Below are 19828 nucleotides of genomic sequence, written 5' to 3'. Positions count from 1 at the left end.
AATTTACATGGTTTGATTTACATGCTTAGTGTGATGTCATCCTCCTCAGATGTTTCCTTGAATTTTTCCAGGAAGCTCGGAGGTACAGGAGCTCTCTGTTCATTGCTGCTGTGTGGTACCAGTGTACTATCCTTAGTCCAAAACGTTTTCTTTCCATTTTGTATTTGTAGGAAACTGCCTTACTTTTTGGGCAAGGTACATAGCCAAGACCCAGAGTTTCATTTGATTATTTTCATCTTCTCATCCTTATCTTCAGCAACCCTATGGGCTAGAAATACAGTCATTCTAAATGGAAGTATATAATCTTCAAAAATTGCAAATTACAGTAATGTCATGTTTGTTACTTAATGCTGGTGAGAGGATTAGCTTTTTTATTTTTTTTTTACATACACCAGAACTACCTAGCTTTTACTTTCAAAGTGTTCAAAACTACCACTTAGCAGTGAGACTTTGAGCAATTCACTTGTGCATTTTCCTGATACTTGATTTCATAAAGTATTTGTATCTGCATTTAAATATGTCAATACATCTATCTGAGACATAGTTTATTTAAATTGTTCTCTGTGTGTCAATCTATAGGGCTATAATTAAAGACTGAAATGTCTTCCTAAAATATTTACATCAGCCCAGACATCTATGATTGGCTTAATGCAGGAACTATTCATGTCTATAGCTCATGTCGTACACGATCTCACATTTTCATAAAGTCACATCTATTCTTAAAATCTCTAATGTTTTCACACTGAAGGATCGTTGTGTGCTGCTAATAACAACAGTGACAACTTGAAAGGTCCTTTCTGTCTTCAAGCACATTCAATACAGGGGTTTGTGCCCACAAAGAACAGTGAGAAAACTCTCCTGACTTCGGCAGGAACAGAAATAGTCTCTGATATCATTTAACCTAATTTTTCCTTGCTCTTGTCTTCAACAGTTAAATACATTTTAATGTCCCCACTTAGCCAGTGGGGGCAAACTGATAAAAATGGAGATGCTTGAGTGTTCTGTGCTCTGAGAGACAACATTAGACTATGGGCTTAACCCAGGGAAGTTTTCTGGCTCCTGTAGACCTTCTGCATTGTGAGTCAATGTCTGTATCTGTTATTTCTATTTAAATTTTCTTCTGTTAGTACATTTAGTTTAGACAACTAGCAGATGAAACCTGCTCAGTATATCCACTGCTGGTGCTAGACATAGCAAGAGCTGATGGTGTTTTGACAGGCAGACAAACAGATTTACAGTTTTAAATTGAAAATTTCATCCTTTGAAGCTATTATGAGAACTTGGTTAAAGCATTAATGGGATATTAAAGTGATAGTATTTTGACTTCTCCTGACAAGTATGGCAAATTTTCTGAATGACAGTTCAGCAAAAGAGATTCTAACCTGAAAGGATAATTTTCAAAGGGACATTTTAAAAATTAACATTATAAAACAATCATTGGAAAAGCATCTTCCTGATAGTAAATGGAAAGCATCTATTCCAAATCCACTGTACAGTACATTGTTAAATCAGTGGCTATGTTTTCAGACACAGCAACATTTTGAGCTTAGTCCTGCTTTAATGAATAGAAGGATTTCTTTCAACTTGATAGAATCTGAGGCCAGAACAAGCTCATTTTTGTGGTGGGAGGATGCTGAGCTAACAAACTGGCTAATTTGAGAACATACCTACACACACGCGTGTAGTGAATTCAATAGGGTGCTAATTTTAGCTGATATGAACTGGGAGCAAGCCAGTTGTGGAAATGCAAGGTTTTTACTTGTAAGCTTCCTTGTAGTCTGCCTTGCATATGAGTAATGAGTGGTTTTCTTCGTATTTTCCTGATACTCCTTTAGCTCTGGGAGTTGTTAGTTTCCTTTGATCTGCTTCAGAAGGGAAAATATAATATAAAAATGGATGAGTGATGAGTTGGATTAAATGTACCACTCTCTGGTAGCTATATGCTTATTGGGCTGACCTGCATGGAGCCTTTCCTAGGAATCTTCTTGATGTGTGAGAGGGCAAAAAGAGAGACTGTGCACATTTACGGATAAAGGGCGGGTGAGGCTGGGGGAAGGACTCTGAGTAGCTCGGAGGTCTCGGAACTGGGGGCTTCCCACTGATGCTGAAGCAAACCTACCCTGGGGGGAGATCATAATTTCCACCTGCAGCACGACAAAACCACAATCTGGATATTCCTTGGTTAGGACATTTCTCACATCTAGGTTTCAGTCAAATGGACTTGTACTCTACTTCTGTCGTGTTCACAGCACCATTTAGTCCCAAAAGAAAGACCTGCTGTATAGGACTTTTCCTACTCTCTATGCCAAACCTCCTAGTCCTTTCCTTTCTCTGTCTTTAAATAAGGTTATTAGGTTGAGCTCTTTCGTACTCTTCATTCCTGGTGAGTTGGTACAGGCAGTATGGAAATGGCTTCTTTTGAGCCCTGCTTTTAAAATGGAAGATTATGTTAAAGAAATTTGGAAAATGTGACTAAGAAGCTTGTTCTGTTTGAACATCATTATTTGCAGGGATGGTTTAGTTAACCATCTTATTCCTTTCATTTCTGTTTTTTCTCCCCAGATTCATGTTTGGCTATTTTGCATTCAAAATAGGTAACCATGTAGCAGTTGCTCTCTGCTGAAAACCCTTAAACTGGCTGCTGTTTCATGAGCCTGTCTATCATTCTGTTTTCATGGCCTTTCTTCTTCAGTGGTGTTAGAGGTAGAAGTTGCTCTGATGATTTGCTAGCCAAATCCTGACTTTCCAGTAACAGCTGGACATCGTTAAATTACAAACAGGTACTTTAGTTGTGAAACTGTTGACAACATTGCCTGACAGTCAAGGAAAATTTCTGGATGTCCCTGAGATATTTTAGTTAATTTCTGGCAGTGTAGTTTCTTTAACTATTTATATTTAAGTAGCTTTTATTTTCACATGGATAATTAGGTGGAACTGGTTTCTTTTTTGGCTTTGTCTGGGAGCTCATTAATATGCCTTTTGGGAGGCATCCTGTCTTTTTGCTTGTCTTCGGGGTGCCCAGCAAGGAAGAACTTGTCAGGCTGTGATGGCTGGTGATGTGAGTTATCCTAGCATTGTCTCACCACTTACTCATAGTCAATGTGCTTTATCGTAACAGCACTTAAAATGTGATTACTTTTCTTAGATGAGTATGAAGGGTTCTATGTAGATAAGGAATAGAGAGCTGTTAAAGTGCTATAATGCAGAGCCAGTACATGAATGCCATAGGGCTACTTAATATAGCAAATATTTAAATTTTTTTTCAGGATGTTTAAAATTCTGTAGTATATGCCCTTGCTGAATCTTCATATATTGCAATTTAATGTGTGTGGTTAGGCATTAACCATGGCCTGTGTGGTCAGTGTCTGCTGTTTTTGCATTGCTTTTCTTCTGTCTTTCAATGTCAAGTCTTATGAAACTTCACAGTGGTTCAGCCTCTCCTGGTTTCTTACACCATAATGGTGGGAAATCTTGATCAGTATCAAATATCATGTTTCATTTAATGTGTGTCATGCTGGGCAGGAAATTAATTCTTTTTGGGGGGAAAAAGATCCTATTTTGCTTTGGTCGGAGGTTTTCAGATGTGTTGAAGTGTTGCATTTTATTCCTGTTTGCATGTGGACATTGGAATGTCTCAGTTCAGGCTCTCGTGTTACCTCAGTTGTCAGGTGTTTATTGCTGTTTGATCTTCATGGTCTTCCTCATCAAGCATGCTGATTTTATGGCTAAAAATCTGCTGGTTGTTACTTTCTTCACTTGAGATGCTAGATGCACTAAATGAGACCAAACTGCTCTAAAGAAGGTATTTCTTGGTCTTGTTAGCTTAGGGCAGTTACATCCTTTACACCTCATCAGAAGTCAAGGGTGTCTTGATGTGAGTAGCCATGACTTAAAAAGGTACCGCCAGGAAGACAGCCCCAGACTGCAGCTTGTCATTTACTCTTTACCTGTCCCAAGGCCAAACAAGGGTTGGCAGGCTCTCACATCTGAGATTAAACTGTATCATGGGAGAGCTTCCTGATAAGTCCAAGCTCTGCACCTAGGGGTAAAGGTGTCTCCCTTCGCTTATGCTAAAATGTTACTGCACAATTTATAAAGCTAATCCGCTCTGCCCTCACAGTGGTATTTCACCATATGTGAGGACTAGCCCAGAGGACACCTTTGTGGCTGGAACCTTTAAACATATCAGTTGCTGTATTTCACTTAGGAGGTTATGTGTGTTCCAGTTTCTTGGGGAGGAACTTTTTTTTGTTTGAATTAATTACCGGATCATATCTGTATCTCTTCACTGTAGCTTTGAAAAGTTCCAGAACATTATTCTCCCCTTTCAGCTTCAGTGTAACTTTACAACTTAAACACTGGTGAGGGAGGTCCTGAAACCTGGGGGCTGAGCAGCCCCTTGCTCACTCCCACACCAGCTTCTCTCTCCCTTACGGGAGAAGTATAGGCAGGCCTGTTTCCCTATTTCAGGGAAACATTACTCAAAGGCAAGAAATACTTCTTCCTTTCCTTGGTGTTACCTTCATAGGTAACATATCTTCACAATTCACTCCTGTAAATATGGAATTAGTGGAAACAGTAGATTGTGTAGTTTAAACTTTGCCATTTGTACTAAACATTATTAAATTATATTTGTCAGTTCTTAGCAATTGCTTATTTTTGGTAGCCAGCAATATGGGTATTTCTTGGAATGTCTGTAGTTGAAAACCCCAAAATTCCATATGAGCAGAATGCTTTTATATTGCATTGGTTTTGTTGAGGTGCCTGTTAGTTTTGCCATTAGTAAGATGAAATGTGAGCAGAATTTAGTGGTGGGATTTGTTTCATGATGGAAGTTGCAAATGAGAAAAGGAATTAAGCAAAAAGGAAAACAGAAAAGCAGGATTCCTAGGGATGCTGTTCCTGGTGTAGTGAGAGAATGTATCATTGGTGTGTATTCTGATCGTGGTGACTTAACAAGCTGAAGACCTGTGGAAGCATGCAAGCAGTGTCTTGGGTATGAATATGAGCAAAAGTACTTTGCAAACATTCAGCTTTATCTCTTCCAATCTCAAAACAATGGAAATTAATGCAAGCTCTGATAACTATGATAAAATGGCTTCTATTACAGAGTTGGGGACAAGGGGACAATGTTTCCCACAATATTGCTGTATCCAGGTTGGTAAGGTCTGGCTAGGTGGACAACCAGAGGACAGGTACAAATGCAAAGCCCTGCACCCAGGCAGGAGGACCTCCAGGCTGGGGACTGACAGGCCCGAGAGCAGCTCTGTGGAAGGATCCTGGGGGTGTGTTGGGCAGCAAGCTGGTCACTCACCAGCAGCACACTTGGCTGCAGGGGAGACCACAGCATCCCGGGCTGCGTAGATGAAAGCATGACCAGATCAGGGGAATGAATTATCTGCCTCTACTCAGCAATCCTTAGACCACTTCTAGATACTCTGGTTATACCAGCAGCATCCTACAGTGCAGGGGGAACATCAGAAACCTGGAGTGATTTCAGTGTTGAGTCACCACAGCCATCAGGGCTGGACCATTTGCACTCTGAGGAGAAGCTGAGGGACCAGGGCTGATACAGGCTTGAGAAAAAATGGTTTTGGCAGTGGTTGTCATGGAGTCAGACTCTTCGTGATGGAGAATGGTGAGAGGATGAGAGGCAACAGGAACAAGTTGAAACAAGAGTGATGCAGACTGGCTTGTTCCCCATGAGGACAGTTAAGCAGTGGAAGATACTGCTCACAGAAGCTGTGTAGACTCTCTCCTTCAAAGAGAGTCAGTTCAAAGACAGTTCAAAGCCCTATGGACTCAGGTCTGATCCCATAGCTGGCCCTGATTTGAGCAGGAGGTTTGACTAGAGATTTTCTAAGGTCCCTTCCCACCTGAATTTTTTTGTGATGGTATGAAATACCAATTTTCAGTTTGGAAAATTCACTCAGTTGCAGAGGTACTGGATGTGATTTCTTCATGTGTATAGATCAATATTTATTTTTCTCTACAATTACTTTTAATAGATGAACTTGAGAAACACTGATGGTAAAGGACATGAACATTTAATGTGACTTTACAAAAAGTGTGCTGTCATCGAAGTTAGTGGCACTACTCAAATGGGTGCAGGTACTACATACTAACACAGGTGCACAGGAGCTTGTGTTAGGAGGATATTTGGTATTTTGCTTAATAATGAGAAGTTTTGCTGACAAAATAGTCATTCCAGTATAAAAATCTGGTGTGAAATGACCCTTGAAAGAGGATTGGGGAACTTGTGCCTGACAGCCAGTACAATACCTTTGATGGGTCACATATCAACATTGTTAAAAACACCAAGCAAAATAATCATGTGTGAATAATCAGTGTGAAATCCTGAAGCCATACTCACTTTATGCTTGCCCTATGGAATCATCTGCTGTTTGCTGGTATGAACAAAAGGACAAATGTTGGCACAGATGAACACTTGATCCAATCCGTGTCATACTGCTTTAGCCTTTGAATGTCAGAGCTCCTCCCTACTTTTCTTTTCAACTAATCCGTGTGAAAATGTGCTTTACGTACAAATCCAGTGTTTTTAAGGGTCTGCTCTAGATATGTTTGGACTGGTGTTCTCAGTAATAAAAGTACATAAACATACATTAATCCTGCTGACCGAGGTTTTCAAATACCACTGCTGGCTTGGAGTGCCCCAAGTTCTGTCACTTGCCTCCTGACCTCTGAGACAGGGAGTGACCACCCTCTGGCCACTTCATGAAGTCTGAAATTAGGCACTGAAATAAGACCGTTAAAATTGTTGGTGATTTACTTTAAAATCTATTCTATTTGTACTTAAAATCAAGCATGATACTTGTGTTAATCATGTTCAAATCTTCGTGTTGACTTGTTGGCTGGAAACATTTTCATAGTTGTATGGATCAGTTATGTAATCAAGGTTTTGTTGTTTGGGAAAAAATGTAATTTTAGTGAAAATATTTATGACTGTACTTAACATGTAGGAAGCAGTATGAAGCTAAAAAGGTAACTTATTAAAAAATGAACATTTAGTCATTCCTTGCTTCATTTAATGTGAGTTCTGGTGGCCTTATATTTGCCATCAAGACTTATATCTTTATTTCATAATCATGTTCTTTACTTATTCATGGAAACAGACCCAGTGAGGTGATTCATGAGTACTTTTGATAATTTTGGTGAAATCAAAATTAAAGAGTTTGTAAAGCTTAGCTTAAAACAGAATAAGATCCTTAGTAACAGTCTCTCTCTTTTAGGAGCCCTTCCATCTTTGGATCACTAGCATTGCTGGGTGTCAGAGTAACCTCTTAGCCATTCATTTAAGACATCAATTAGTAGTTGAAGACTTTCAGAAGAGACTTGGTCTCACTTGCAGTGCCCTGACAGCCAAAGTACAGATTAGGAGCTAAAGATCAGGCACTTGGATTTTAAAGTTTGGTCTTTGTATGGGAGTGAGTTTTTAAAATTCTGCAACGTGAAATGAGTGCATGTGATGAAAATATGGTGCTCATTGGACTTCAGGGATAGATAGTGGTTGCTTGCTCCATGTTCACAAGATGGCACTGAGGGAGAAGAGAGTGGTGCCCTTCCTTGGTTCCCTCTTACTCTTTTCTTTTAGTTCAAGCCTGTAGCTCTATTAGAAGGGAGAGAAAGAGAGTGGGTGTTATAATAACATGTAGGCTTTGAGACAGGCAGTTCTGGAAGTTACTTAAACAAAACCATTGAGATAATTTTGTCAAGACACTGTCTGGTTCACCAGTAAATGCTTTGGAAGAAAAAATCAGATCAGTTATAACTTCCCTTATTTGCTGTGTGAGTTACTCTGCAGATTGCTATCTACACCATCATACCTGTGTTCTTTTTTTCTATTTCCTGTGCATAGAGAAAAGTGCATCAGAGAAATTGTAAGTGAACAAAATCATGTTTAGAATCATTAGTTTTTTCTTGTCGTGTTTTGAGTGCAGAATTCATGCTGAAGCAAAGGAATTAAGTTGACAATCTTGAGAGCAGGCAGAACAAAGCCAACCAGGCAAAGCACAAAAGAGATGCTCTGGTGTCCCTGGAATGTGAAAAGCGAGGTATTGAGCACAGTGGCATTGTGCCCTCTTCTCCTGCCCTTGGTAACTCAATCCTATTTGGTGTAATACAACTTATGACAAAGATTCTTTTTTGACATCTTATTGAGGTGACAGTAGTTCTTAAAAAATACCACTTCACCACCGGAGGAAAGGGGGAATTACCACTGAATGATGAGAACGGCTGGGTGACTGCAGAGAGGCTGAGCAGAGCACATGGCATGGCAGGGAGAGAAAGAAAAGCAGATGAACTTCATACTCTTTTTCCACATGTGGATATTTTTACATTCTTGTTGTTCAGTGTCAGTGTGTGGGCGTGGGTACACAGACTGCCCTGGCAAAGTCATTGCACTCACAGAAGTTGCAAGGCAGAGGAGTCTTTAGCATCTGGGGACTGATGGCTTCTGCCAGTTTTGTTGATGCCCCTGGAAATGCTGATGCAGTTGACCTTTGTGCAGTCATGTAGCTGTAGATTAAGAAACGTGCAGTGGAATATCTTCAACATAAACTGCGAATACGAAGCAAAGACTTACACAAAAAGAATGACAAGCTAAAAGTAAGTGAAGCAAAGTTGTTGGTAGTTCCTTCTTTTTCTCCAGATATGCCAGAAATTTGGTTTTTAGCAAACATAAGGTTAATATTTCCATTAAGAATAATAATAAAGATTTCTAAGTTATCCAGGAGTATGGTAGAACACAGGACTTAAACAATTTTTAAGCCATGTAAAGTCATTGTCAGGTAAGTACCCATTTTATAGACGGGTACACTGAAGCAATTCTGTGACTCCATCTCTGGGATCACAAAATCTGTAGAGGCATAAATACAAATAAGAAATTAGTTCTCATGATTTCTGTAGACTGGAATTTTATTGGTATAGAAGGAGCACAATTATAGTGAAGACTGAAAAAAAAAACTTTTTCTATATGTAATGCAATGCATAACTTGCCTATGTTTATTTTTTTTTTCTTTTCAACTTCCCAAACAATTTTTATACTTTGGCATGTGTTGAACAGCATTTTTAAAAGTAAAGCAGTAAAGAGATTATGGAAAATTCTGACCATGTTATTCAAAGTGAATGAATCTTTTTAATTGTTTGTTGATATATTAGAGATACATTTTTACTTCCTTTAAGGCTTTTGTAAGCCACATTATGTCTTTCAGCTGTGTTGGTTTCCAGGTCACCAGTACATTGTGCAGGTGGAGTATCCTTGTTCTTTGTCACTGTATGGTTGAAACCCAGAAACAGTAGCTTTGAATATTCCGATATATCAGGAAGCACCACATCATTTGATTGTTTGATTGCTGCAGTATGCAACAACTTTGTCTTTTTTGTGTACATTTGCTTGGATGTTTGCAATTCATGGCACTCTTACTTTCCTAGCTGCCCAGTGTAATCTGCCCAGCTCTTCCCGTAGTGCTCTGGTACAAACACTGGCAGTATGATCGCTGTGGAGGCATGATTGTGACAGCACAAAAGCAACCAAATCACTTATGTGCAATTAACGTGGCCATGTTTCAGAGAGATCACCAAACCATGGCTAAAATCATGCTTTTATGTAATTACCTTGTTATTTTCTCTTTGATTTGTATAAAATTGGGTTTTGTTGTTATTGAAGAAAAAACAGTTGCAGTAGACTATGAATTGTAAAGAATTCACCCTTAATAATATGAATGATAAGTTAGTAGTTTAAGTCACTATTAAATTGTGAAGCAGTGGAAAGTACAAAATGTTGTGATGGAAGACTGCTTGGCTTTGAATAGGTTAAATCTAGCCTAATAGGAATAGTTTTTGATGATACAGCAATAAATCCAAAGTTCATTTAAAGGTTAAGTGAACAATTACCACAGAAATTTCTTTCTGGATGCCCAAGAGGAGCACAAAGTTACCAGAACTAGGATTTGGAGCCAGTAGTTCTGGCAAGGGATTCAAGCATCTCTTTCATGGGACTGCTGAATGTGGCAAAACAGACTCTTAATCCTCATAGGTAAGCTTTCTCTAGTAGGGCTGGGAGAGGTATGGGTGAGGTTCTGCAGAGATTCCACACTTGCAATGAATGATGTGTGCTGTGGTTTCACCCCAGCCAGCAGCCAAGACACCGTAATTCCCACTCTAACCACTGTAAAGAACGTTAACTCTACCCCAGCCAAAACGAGCACATTGTGTGATATGTAGGCTTTAATCTTTCAGTTTGCAGGGTAATCTGAATATCCATTCACCCTAACTGAATATATGTGTATAATTAAGTTGGAATTGAGGCAGATTGTAGGTTCTGAAATTCCAAGTATCGACATTACCACACATCCCAGTTGGGTTGTGCTCTGGAATGGAGGATGCATAACATCTTTACTTTTTTTTCCCTACTGGTCACTTTGCATTCTCATGTGCTAGGCAAGCTTTAGGCGTGGCCTGGATTTCCTCTACATGGAGCAGGAATTTCACTCTGGATTCATCAGCTACAGTATCTCTTGTCAGATGCACACAATGCATTGGCTTTCCTCCCACCACAGTATGGAATCCAGCTGGTATTTCTGCAAGAGGACAGTGTGTTCCAGTCCAAAGGGTTGTAGGGTTGATGAGTACTGTGAAGTCTGAGATTCTTCCACGTGCCTCCTTGTGAAAATGGCTGTGAGAATTTCATCCCTTTATGTGTTGTTGTAAGGCTGTTCTTTACCTAGAAGTGCACATAAACCTCTGTTCCTGAGTTACTCATGCAGGAAAAACTGCTTGGGGTTACTCAGTGCTGCTTCCCAAAATTGCTTCCCAAAATGTGTGTGTCTGAACCTTCACAGAGCCATCCACCCTCCAGTCATGTCAGATTCCTCCTTTGTTTTTAATATTGGCAGTCAGACGAGTAGGGGGTTTGCTAACAGCATGATGAAGGAGTTGGTAAAGCCTTCTAATTTACATCCATTTAATATTTAGCTCCCTCTTCCCTACCAGTGATGCTAGTGGAGGCAGTGGCTCTGACTATGCTAGGATAGAAGTAAAAAAAAAACAAATTAGTTGATAGATTATCATACATTTGAGGTAGACAAAGATATGTAACTTGGGTATTCACTAAAAAAAGGCTTCTGTGTATCAGCTTTGAAATTCAGTCTATTTGTGGTTTTTGTTATAGAGGGAATTGGACTGTCTACAGATCCAAGTGCTTCCTATAAAATTATTCTGCTGAATAATGCTCCAATTCATATGCTATTCCCAACCCCCCCAAAACTCTGCATGCGTATCTGCATAAAATCAGCAACAAGTGTAGCTAGTAATGAAATAATTCAAATTTAGTTTATTTTGTTTCATGATGCACAAATAGGAAGTCATTTAAGTGTGACTGATTTTATTCATCCACAGTAGTTGCTCATCTGAAATGCTATTGAAATTCAGTAATTGGAGCTCTGAAATACAGTATTTGACAGACGGTGTGGGTGGTTGTGCCATTTCCATGATAAATCTACTTACAAATATAACCATGAGGAAGTTGTGTTCATTCCTTGACTATGGGAACATATAGATGGAAAAAGTGACAAACATGACATATGTGTCTTGGTTCTTCATTTTCTTCCTATAATAATTGGAATTCTTAAACTGCTGCAAGAGAGAGGCTTCTTTTACTTGTCTGAAAAGGAGTTGCTAAAATATTCCTTCAGTAGCCTTCCTTTTCTTACGTTTCCTTTGAAGTTTTTCCTATAGTGAATTACTTTTGTAATGTCTTCAAGCATTGCTCGTTTTAGATGAAAACAAAGTAGATCTTCTCTAAGATACATTTACTGTTAACTGAAAGTATTGGAGGCTGGAGAGATGTACAGTCCTGTTGCCCCAGGGCTTACTGTTGAAACTTAGAGATGGTAAAGCGGTATAAATAAAAAATATACTGCATTATCCAATTTGAATATTCTTTTTTATTCTCTTTGTGTTTTAACAGAAATCACCGATGCTGGTACTAGAGGAACCCAAGATACAATTAAGGGTGTGAAAAGAAAAAAGATTGTGTCTGAAAACCATCTTAAAAAAATACCAAAATCGCCTTTGAGAAGCCCTGCTGAAGCCAAGGTTAAGCAAAATATAGACCCTTCACCACTAAAAGCTCTTCCGGATGTCTCCGAACATGCCACGGCACAGGATCACCTGCCCGTGCAAAATGGAAATCAATGTACCAAACAAAATGGGGGAGCACTTAGCGGTGAGATAAGAGTTGAAACAACCAAATCTGAGACATCAAAGCAGACAAAGCTTTCACTGACGCATCAGTCCTTAGATTTGTGTAAACAGGCAGCGGGGGATACTGATGCAAACCAACTGAACTCAGCAGAGAGGAAGCCTCCCTCAAACTCCTCATCAAGTAATACAAAGACTGACAGTAATGAATGTATTAATTTTGTTGATTGCAGTACATCATCCCCATGTACGCGTACTGCATTCGATGTCTTACTAAAAGCTATGGAGCCTGAACTGAACACCTTAGCACAAGAGTGCCCCCCTTATGGAATGCAAATAGAGAAACTGAGACCAAATAAAACTGTAAGCACCTCTTCTAGTCTCACGTCCAATACAATAAGTGTCCAAAATCAATCTGCTTTGTCACAGCAGGAGTTTGCAGCTGGATCTCCCTATTACCCATGTACATTGAACAATGTGCATGTAGCAACAACAGCCAAGACTGGACAAGCACAAGGCCAATCAGTTTCTCATTCACAAGACCTTATTACTAAAACCAGTCAGCAAAATCACCAGGTTGTTATGTGTCCAAGTTTGACTAGGTCGTTGGTGCAACAGCAGAATCAAGAAAACCCCAAGCTCCAGCAGATCTACAGCATAGCAGTAACTTCATCTGTCGTTCACACCTCATCTTCCACTGTAACTCAGGTTTTTTCTCAAAACCCCTTAGTAGCTAGTTCGTCTTCACCATTGTCAATTAACACATCAAGTTCAACACACTTGTCTATAGGTCCTGTGTATAATTCAGCCCAGATAGCATCAGTTGTAAACCATGGTGTAGAACAAATATGTAACCTCTTGAAAGACCAGAAGCCTAAAAAGCTAGGGAAATACGTCTGTGAGTATTGCAATCGAGCCTGTGCCAAGCCCAGCGTTCTCCAAAAGCACATCCGATCCCATACTGGAGAGCGACCATATCCCTGTGTGACGTGTGGGTTTTCATTTAAAACCAAAAGCAATCTCTACAAGCACAAAAAATCTCATGCACATGCTATCAAACTTGGACTAGTCCTGCAACCAGATTCAGGTGGCCTCTTCTTATCTCATGACTCAGACAAAGCACTTAGTATTCATTCAGATGTGGAAGAAAGTGGTGAAAGTGAAGATGAAGGCACTGCAGATGAAAGACAAGATGATCAAGAACTGGAACCTGCACAATTAGTGAAAGTCATTTCAAGTACAGAAACACTGCAGAAAGGAAGCCCTATTCCATTAAGCAACCCAGACCATATATCAGGTGACTCTTCATTACATGATGCAGAACCTCAAGTAAGGGCAACTTTACCAAAAGTAGTAGTTCATTCTGTAAATGTTTCTCCATTGAGGGCTGATAGCCCAAAAGTGACAGAGCCAGCACCTGAGCTTGCTGCAGCACAGAGAAAAGGAGATTCTAAAGTCACAACTCTTCAATCAAATTTAACACATACAGCCTCATTCAAGGAGAATGACATAAAGCAGCATCAGAAAGTGGAAGCAGGCCTGTTAGAGGAACAGCCAGGATCTACTGGAGGACCAGTGCATGCTCAACTCCAGAGACAACAGGCAACTGACGGTTCTCAAGATCAGCAAGGAAAATGTCTTTTGAGCCCTAGAAGTTTAGGTAGTACTGATTCCGGTTATTTCTCTCGTTCTGAAAGTGCCGATCAAACAATGAGCCCTCCAGCTCCTTTTGTAAGGGGATTGTTGACCTCTGAGAAAGATCCAAATAAAAATCTGCCCTGTGTGCCACGAGCAAGTAGCATGGTAGCATCAGTGGTGCAAACTGTTTGTGCAGAAAAAAATCTGATTTTCTCTGGCCAAATGCGACCTCCCTTGGCAACAAAAACTCTTGAGGAGCGTATCTCAAAGTTAATTTCTGATAATGAAGCTGTTGTGGATGACAAACAGTTAGATAGTGTGAAACCAAGAAGAACATCTCTTTCAAGAAGAGGAAGCATAGATTCACCAAAATCTTACATATTTAAGGATTCTTTCCAGTTTGATTTAAAGCCCATGGGAAGAAGAACTAGCTCGAGCTCTGATATACCAAAGTCTCCTTTCACACCCACTGAGAAATCCAAGCAAGTTTTCCTTCTTTCTGTACCATCCCTTGACTGTTTACCTATAACACGAAGTAATTCCATGCCTACCACCAGTTACTCAGCAGTACCTCCTAATGTTATACCTCCCTCTCATCCTCTTCGAGGAAGCCAGTCATTTGATGATAAAATTGGCTCTTTATACGATGACGTTTTTGTGTCGGGACCTGCTACTCCACTGAACCAAGGTGGACATCCTCGGACCCTGGTTAGACAGGCAGCAATAGAAGATTCTTCTACTGGTGAAAGCCAAGGTCTTGGACCAGTGCGATCTGTAGAAGAAAATTATCTGGGTTGTAATTTATCAAATGAATCCTTATTGCAAAGGAGCAAATCCCTGGCACAGGGATCAAATTTAGAAAAAACAAAGAAGTCCCCTCAGGTGCGAGGAACAATGTTTGAATGTGAAACCTGCAGGAATAGATACAGAAAACTGGAAAATTTTGAAAACCACAAAAAATTTTATTGTTCAGAGCTGCATGGACCTAAAACTAAAGCAGCAATCCGAGAGCCTGAGCACAAAACTGCTCCAAACAGTACACAGCCTCAAATTCTACACTACAGAGTCACAACTTCAACTGGTGTCTGGGAGCAGACACCCCAGATAAGGAAAAGAAGGAAAATGAAAAGTGTTGGTGATGATGACGACCCACAGCAAAATGATACAACTGTACCATCAAAGAACACAGAAGCCCAAAGCAAGCCAGCAAATTCTTCCAGTCTGTCAAAACACAGTGCCACAACCATGGTAGGATTACAACAACCAAGCAAACTGCTACTTCAGAATTCCCAAATTCAGCTTGTGGCTCGCGGCACAGATCAGACTACTGAGCCAAAGATGGCTCCACTCATTGAAAAGCAGGCAAGTTCAGCTGTGCAAGAAAAGGTGGAGTTGAAAAGACAAGGGACTGGCATTTCAGTAATACAGCACACAAATTCACTGAGCAGAAATAGCTCATTTGAGAAATCAGAGTCATTTGAAAGAGTATCACCAGTTTCTTCTCAAGAGCCCAACAAGGGTGCAAAGCACCGCTCTTTGAATACAGTTGTAATCCAAGAAGACAGACACTCTCATCTGAGCACTCCCCAGCGTCACCAACCCTTGTCATCAGAACCGCCCAGAGGGGAAGTTCAGGGAAGCCAATTAGTTTCTAATGAGAGAAGTGCGCCGCTTCAGCCATCAAGACTCGTTCGCCAGCATAACATCCAGGTTCCTGAAATACTGGTCACAGAAGAACCAGACAGAGAGCAAGAAAACCAATGCAGTGACCCAGAAAAGACAGAAAGGTTTAACTGGCCACAACGCAGTGAAACACTGTCAAAATTGCCAACAGAAAAGCTTCCACCAAAGAAGAAGAGAATTCGGTTGGCTGAAATGGAACATTCATCTGCTGAATCCAGCATTGACTCCACACTTTCCAGAAGCCTAAGTCGGGAGAGTAGTTTGTCTCATGCCTCCAGTTTCTCAACTTCACTTGATAAAGATGAAACTTTAAAGGCTGAGAACCCTTCCAAAGCAGAGCCTGTTAGTAAGTCTTCAGAATTCCTCATGATTCCTGCTGGCTCACATGCACTGGCAGTGCTTGGACCTCATTACCGGGAAATGAGACGTGCTGCCTCAGAGCAAATCAGCTGCACGCAGCCCTCAATGGAGGTTGTGGACTACAGGAGTAAGTCTTTCGACTGCGGAAGCATGTCTCCATCAAAACCTGTCTCACTTGTAGAGGTTGCTACTCCGAAAGTGTCATCTGCAAATGGAGCTGCTGGACATGTGCCTTTACTAGAAAGGAGGAGGGGGCCATTTGTAAGACAAATATCTTTAAATATTGCTCCCGAAAATCAACAGCCTCAAGTGAAATCGACTTCTTCATTGCAGGCAGCTCATGCCACAGATGTGCCCACAGTGCCACTGCACAGGCTGCAGACCTCTGGCAAACCCTCGGTGGAGTTTCCTTCAAGTACTCAGCATTCACAGACTAACTCCAGACCTCATTCAACAATTCAAAATTGTAATCCTGTTAGCCTGTCTTCGCCTCAGCAGCCTCTAGATCACATGTTGAATAATCAAGGCCAGCCATGCTTGACTCATCAGCCTTCTCAGCCATCTACTAAAACATCAGCCCAAGGGGAGCAAGCAAGCACAAACTCACTTTCTTGTCATCCTGATGAAAAAAAGGACTGTTTTGCTCCAAAGTATCAACTTCAAGTTAAAACATTACATATAGGTCAACCATACTCTTCTAAATTGCTAAAAAATACTTTATTAACTCAGACTGGTCCGAGTCAGGTTGGGGTGGACCAGAATGGTACTTCCTTTGAAGTGCAGACAAAACTCTCTGATATGTCTAATCCATACTCTGTGCCTCCTCTAAAGCAAATTGTTCCTAGTAACTGCAGCAGTCAGATACATCAGATTCCTCCTTTTGTGGTTCCCGTCCGTATTCAGAGCAGTATGCCATCCTATGGCTTCGCAACTGTTACACCCCTGCCTCACATTTTAGTGACCCAAGATCAGGGAAATCAGTCCATCTGCAAAACAAATGTTGTGATGGTGCCAACGCTTGAAGGCAAAACTCAGCTGCCAAAATCTCACAAAGATCATCAGAGGACTTTGCCAAATTCATTTGAATTCGAAAATTCACCACTGGAAAGTGGAACCAGAAATTCACCTTTGTCAAGCTCTTCGAATATCATTCAGAAAGTGCCAGTTAGCGGACTCTTCCCTCAACCAGAAGTTGCAGCTTCAAGTAAACGAATGCTTTCCCCAGCAAACAGTTTAGATATTGCCATGGAAAAACAGCAAAAACGTGTTAAAGATGAGAGTGGAGCTGCTTGTATGACAGATGCTAGACCATTGCATTCACTGAACATTAGATCTAATGACCCTACTAGTAAGCAAAAGAAACCAGTTTTAGTAAGACAGGTTTGCACCACAGAGCCTCTTGAAAATCACCTCTTGGATCCTGATGTTGTTACACAGCATGAAAAAAGCACCAAGGCCAGTCCTTCAGACCTGCCTGACCATCAATCATCTGACACTGGGGTTTCAGAAACCCTAAAGAAGTCACCAGAATCCGAAGACCTTAAGTCTTCCACATCACCGGTATTTGTAGTTAGGAAACCTTCTGAATTGTCTCCAGTGAATAGCCAGAGTTCTCTTCTCAAGGCTGTAAGTAGCAGCCAAGAAAGGTCCCTGATTAACAGTGATGAGAGCACCCACATCAGCAGCCCGGGCCAAGCAAAGCCTGTAGCGACACTGGCTGTGATGAATGCAGGAGAAATGCAGAGGTTGTCATTTCCAAGCCTCAAGACCACAACAAATTTTACCTGGTGTTATCTCATGAAGAGAAAACCATTGCATCTGCTGCAAAATGATCAAAAAATCTCTGCCTATTCTACATGGACCATTAGTCCCAACAACCCAAATCCACTCGGTTTGTCAACAAAGGTAGCTCTCTCCCTCCTCAATTCCAAACAAAAAGTTGAAAAACCACTGTACACTCTAGCAAGAACTACGCACCCCAGATCTGATGTATTGGTCTATTCAAGCAAGTGGAAGAACAGCTTGACCAAGGTACTTAACCTTTGTTTGATGTATACTGATCATTTACAGAGGATTTGCTTTGGAAATCATGCTTCATATTTTAGAGAATGTAATATGCCTGACACATGCCATATATGTGCTTATTTATTCTAATTATGCTGGATCAAACTGCTAAAAGGATCTTAAGTAATTCAATTAGGAAACCTGTTCATAAGGATTTATCATTTTTTTTATGGGAATTAGTTCCTGAGCTTAAATCTGTGTATTGAGTGTTCATTATAAGAGGAATGTGTTTGGCTATTTTTTTGTCAGGCAAAGGGTAGACCAAAACATGTCTGATATAAATATTTTTAATAACTTCTAATTTAAATTAATTTAAGATAATAATTACATATTTTGCCTTAAAAGTCAGCTAAGGAAAGAACAATAAGGGTATTTTCTGCTTCCAAACAGTACTCAGCTGGAGCAGGTGTCCATGGATACACCAGTTTTCACCGTCACTGATCATCTAATTGTGAGAGGAACAGTATAACATTTCCCTTTCTCCCACCTAGGTTAATCAGTGGTGTGAAATAATGACAAAAATAGCAAGGATTAAACAAAATTGCCACTGCCGTAAAACCACTGACAACTTCTTGAATTGATATTGCTCCAAAGATAACATTAAATCTTGTGCTGAAGAATGCAATCCAGGCAAAGATTGTGACCCACATAAAAAAACCCCACATCATTCCAGAGTCCAAAGTGGCAGAGCAAAATAATCTCTTCTTATTTCCTTAGCTGTTTTGGGGCTGCACAGATGTGATCAAGATTTTACTTGCTGGACAGTTTTGTTACAGACAGGACCAAAACAGTTTGGTTTAGACTGGATTTGGTGTTCCTTAGTGATTGAACCACTGCTGTGCGCGGGTGAAGGTGGCTCTTAGCCCTGCATTATGGCAGCAGGTGTCTGTGTCTCTGTAATGGACCAAGTAGTGGATTTTATTGTCCCATCTACTGAAGTTGTGAAGCTCTCTGAAGCCTGCAGCATGATTTCATGCTTTTCCTTGCTCTGCGCTGCAGACACAGTGTCTTCAGTGCCAAACACATTGGAGCTGGCAAAAACAGGGCATCAGCGAAGCCATAGACCTTCCTTTCTCCATGATCCTTCAGGGCATGGAAATGGTTTGGCAAGGGGGTAAAAGTATCTGTAATTTGTCCTACTGCCATCAGCAAAACATCCCAGACATTGGGATTCAGAGTCCATAGGCCAGCAGTCACTCTAGAGGAGACATTCCACAGCCTCGGGAAAAGACCCCTGTTTGTGTGGGTGTTGAGGGATAGAAACTGCTGCTGTCAGAGGTCACCCTGGAATGTTTCTATGTCTGCTAAATGTTTTGCTAAGGTACAGCATTGTCAGTGGGGAGAAAAGCAATAGGAAGAGAATATGTGAGAATATGTGTGATGAAGGTGAAGTAGTTTCAGAATTACAGGAAGATATGCTGCAACCTTTAAGGCCAAAAGGGCAGTGGGAGACTTGCTAGCATTTATATTGGAGTTCAAAACTTTATCCACAATGTTCCCTGTAGAAAATGCATACAGGTTAGTGATTTTGTTTTAGTGCTGTAGTTGAATTGAATTGTTGGTTCCATGTTAGTATGTTGCCTTGGTTTAAACTCTTACTGCCTTTTTTCTTCAGTCTGCTTCCTCATGCATTTCCTGAGATGTTGTATTTAAATAGTGCTAAATTAAAACAAAAAAAAAAAGGAAACAAATGTTTAGCTTTTTTTCATTGTATATAGTTGAGCGAGTCTTTCTGAGGCAAGTCTCACACCCTTGTGTCATTGAGACAAGTTTGTTTAATTTTTGAAGAACAGTCTATCAGAAGAAATTCTGTAATAGCAAAGCAATTGCATGACTCTTGAAAAACAGATTTTCTGTACAAACA

At 40.4% G+C, this 19828-nt stretch overlaps 1 protein-coding gene across 8 annotated transcripts in view; it reads left to right on the top strand.

The window, feature by feature from the left end:
• HIVEP1 (HIVEP zinc finger 1) overlaps positions 1-19828 on the top strand; it is a 127951-nt gene that overhangs the window by 76817 nt on the left and 31306 nt on the right. For all 8 annotated transcript variants that reach the window (XR_008435126.1, XM_053966681.1, XM_053966666.1 and 5 more), the window contains exon 4: positions 11987-17931. Coding sequence is in view for 7 of the 8 variants with exons in the window: in XM_053966681.1 (XP_053822656.1) it covers positions 11987-17931 (5945 nt within the window). In the remaining variant the exon portion in view is untranslated. The remainder of the gene's footprint in view (positions 1-11986; positions 17932-19828) is intronic.

Source organism: Vidua chalybeata, chromosome 1 (genome assembly GCF_026979565.1).
Source record: "Vidua chalybeata isolate OUT-0048 chromosome 1, bVidCha1 merged haplotype, whole genome shotgun sequence".
NCBI lineage: Eukaryota > Metazoa > Chordata > Aves > Passeriformes > Viduidae > Vidua > Vidua chalybeata.
This window is presented reverse-complemented; position numbering and strand designations above follow the sequence as displayed.